Source organism: Geospiza fortis, unplaced genomic scaffold, assembly GCF_000277835.1.
Source record: "Geospiza fortis unplaced genomic scaffold, GeoFor_1.0 scaffold188, whole genome shotgun sequence".
In the NCBI taxonomy this organism is placed as follows: Eukaryota; Metazoa; Chordata; class Aves; order Passeriformes; family Thraupidae; genus Geospiza; species Geospiza fortis.
The window spans coordinates 2,558,494-2,560,617 of NW_005054337.1; the positions used below are offsets into that span (position 1 = coordinate 2,558,494).

The following is a 2,124-nucleotide window of genomic DNA, read 5'->3' on the forward strand; positions in this document are numbered from 1 at the left end:
AGCTGGCAAAGGAGCCATCAGGGAGGCAGGAGTATTTATAAATGCTGGTTTGCCACTGCAGATGCCAACACTTGGCCATTAACTGTCCCCTGACAATGAAAATTCCTTAAAATAGTGACTTGGTGTGAGAAGGGGTGACTCTGCCTCTGGGAAATTCCCTCCTGAGGGTGGGCAGCCCCCTCTGGCCTCTTCTACAGCTGCAAAACTGGGGAGCATTACCCTGAAGTGCCCCAGTCCTGCTCCCTTTACCCGTGTGGCACCACCAGCTCCTCTGCTCCTGGCAGGGGATCCATATTTCCTCCTTGGCTCCTTTCCCCCATGCATCCCAAGAGCTCAGGGCAGCTGTTAAATAAGGAAACCATGCAAAGGCAGGGGTCTCTGCCTTGCCTTTCCCACAGTGTCTTCACTCCCACTACTGCCAACCCAAACTGGGTGGCAGAGCAGAGCAGGCTGTGGGTGCAGGCAGAGCAGTGGGCGCAGGCAGAGCAGTGGGCACAGGCAGGGTGGTGGGTGCAGGCAGGATGTCAGGCAGCATCTGCAAGCAGGGAGACACCAGCTCAAGCAAGCCCCACTCCCCAGCTGGAGAACACCTCTGCAGCAGCGGGGTTCCACTCACCAACGAAGTTCCCAAGGTAGAGGCCAGGAAGGATCTGTGGGACACAAGGGGAAGTGGCAGTGTGAGCAGTGACCTTGTGCTGTGGTGCCCACTATGCTGGGATCCAAGCTGGGAAACACAGACCTTGGCTGGAGGGGCCAAAGTTCTGCCACTGACATGACCATCCAGCCCCAGGGCAGGAATGGTGCTGGGGCAGCTGGACCTGTGCATTCCCAGGGCTGCCACTGCCCTGGCATCCAGGATGTGGGCTGGATGTAGCCCTGGCACCTTCAACCACCTGGCACAGCATTCTCACGGGTGCTGGGAGCCAGACACAGTTTTTTTATTGCTCCTCCTGTTTATCATCAATTAGTCCTCCGCTAGGGTTTATTACCTGAGCTCAGCAAGTTGCATACACCTTTGTACAGCCTTGGACTATACCCATGACCTGTGGAAGCCCTGCTGCTCAAGGGATGGGAAAGCAACAGGCACAGAGAAGCTTGTAGGGGATGTAGCTGTCCCCCTCCCAGCCCTGAGCTCCGCTCCCCTCACTCTGCACTGCAGGAAGCCCATTTCTCACAGCTCAGGCACAGATTGTATGGATACCATGCTTTCAGGTCATTTCCCTGGGGAAATTCCATTTCTCGTGATGAAAAGATAATTACTTGACAAGGCCTCTGTTAACAGCACTGCAGATGCAGAAGCAGGACACCTTGCAAACCCTGTCAGCCAGAGCTATTTTATATTCCCCCTCACTCCCAGCCTGGGCAGTGAGTTCAATCCTGTATCCAGCCGGTTCTCTGCCAGTTTCTCCCTGCAGCAATATTTGGTGCTCAGGGCAGGTGGAGGTGATTTTCACCAGCACAGCTGGACTCACACTTGTCTCACTGTTCACATTTGGAAACGTTTCTCTCGACTGAACAGCTTAAAGAAGGGTTTGTTGGGTTTGGTTTTTTTTTGTGATTCCTGCGATTTTAGATCAATTTCCTATCGACAGGGTGCCTTTAACTCACAGCTGCGGCACTGAGAGGAGCGGGTGGGAGAGCGCCAGTTAGCAAGGGCAGCTCCCAAGGGCAGGACACTGAACCATGAATAAACAGCATGTGCCTGTCCCCAGCACCCTGCTGACATGCTCCTCAGAGGAGAAAACGGGGCAGAACATAAATAAAACAGTGCCCATCCCCTCTGCCCCGTGATGCCGAGCCCCACGCACAGCCCAGCCCCGCTGAGCAGGGGGTGCGGGACCACCAGGCTGGGGGTCATACAGGGCTCACAGCGTGTGCTTGGCGCTGGTTCTTTGGGATTAAAGGTGTTGGGAAAAGTTCCCCCCTTCCTTGAAGGAACTCGCTGTGACCCCCTTCCCTCCACCTCCCCGGGCAGCTGTCAGCTGTCCCAGCGCAGTGTCCCTGCCTGTTTCACCTCCGGTGTTGCTCTGCCGGCAGATAAACAAACAAACAAAGAAAGAGCCGAGCCCTGTGCGGGACGCGGTGCCGGCAGGTGAAACGCCGCTTGGCACGGCAGAGGCAGCC

The 2,124-nt window shown here is 55.9% G+C and overlaps 1 protein-coding gene across 1 annotated transcript in view; it reads right to left on the reverse strand.

Moving 5' to 3' along the window:
• DUSP15 (dual specificity phosphatase 15) overlaps window positions 1-1,168 on the reverse strand; it is an 11,077-nt gene extending 9,909 nt beyond the window's left edge. The window contains exons 1-2 of the mRNA XM_031058060.1: window positions 1,148-1,168; window positions 617-707 (exon numbers count right to left, since the gene is read on the reverse strand). Coding sequence (XP_030913920.1) covers window positions 617-707; window positions 1,148-1,168 — 112 coding nt within the window. The remainder of the gene's footprint in view (window positions 1-616; window positions 708-1,147) is intronic.
• Between the last annotated feature and the right edge of the window lie 956 nt (window positions 1,169-2,124).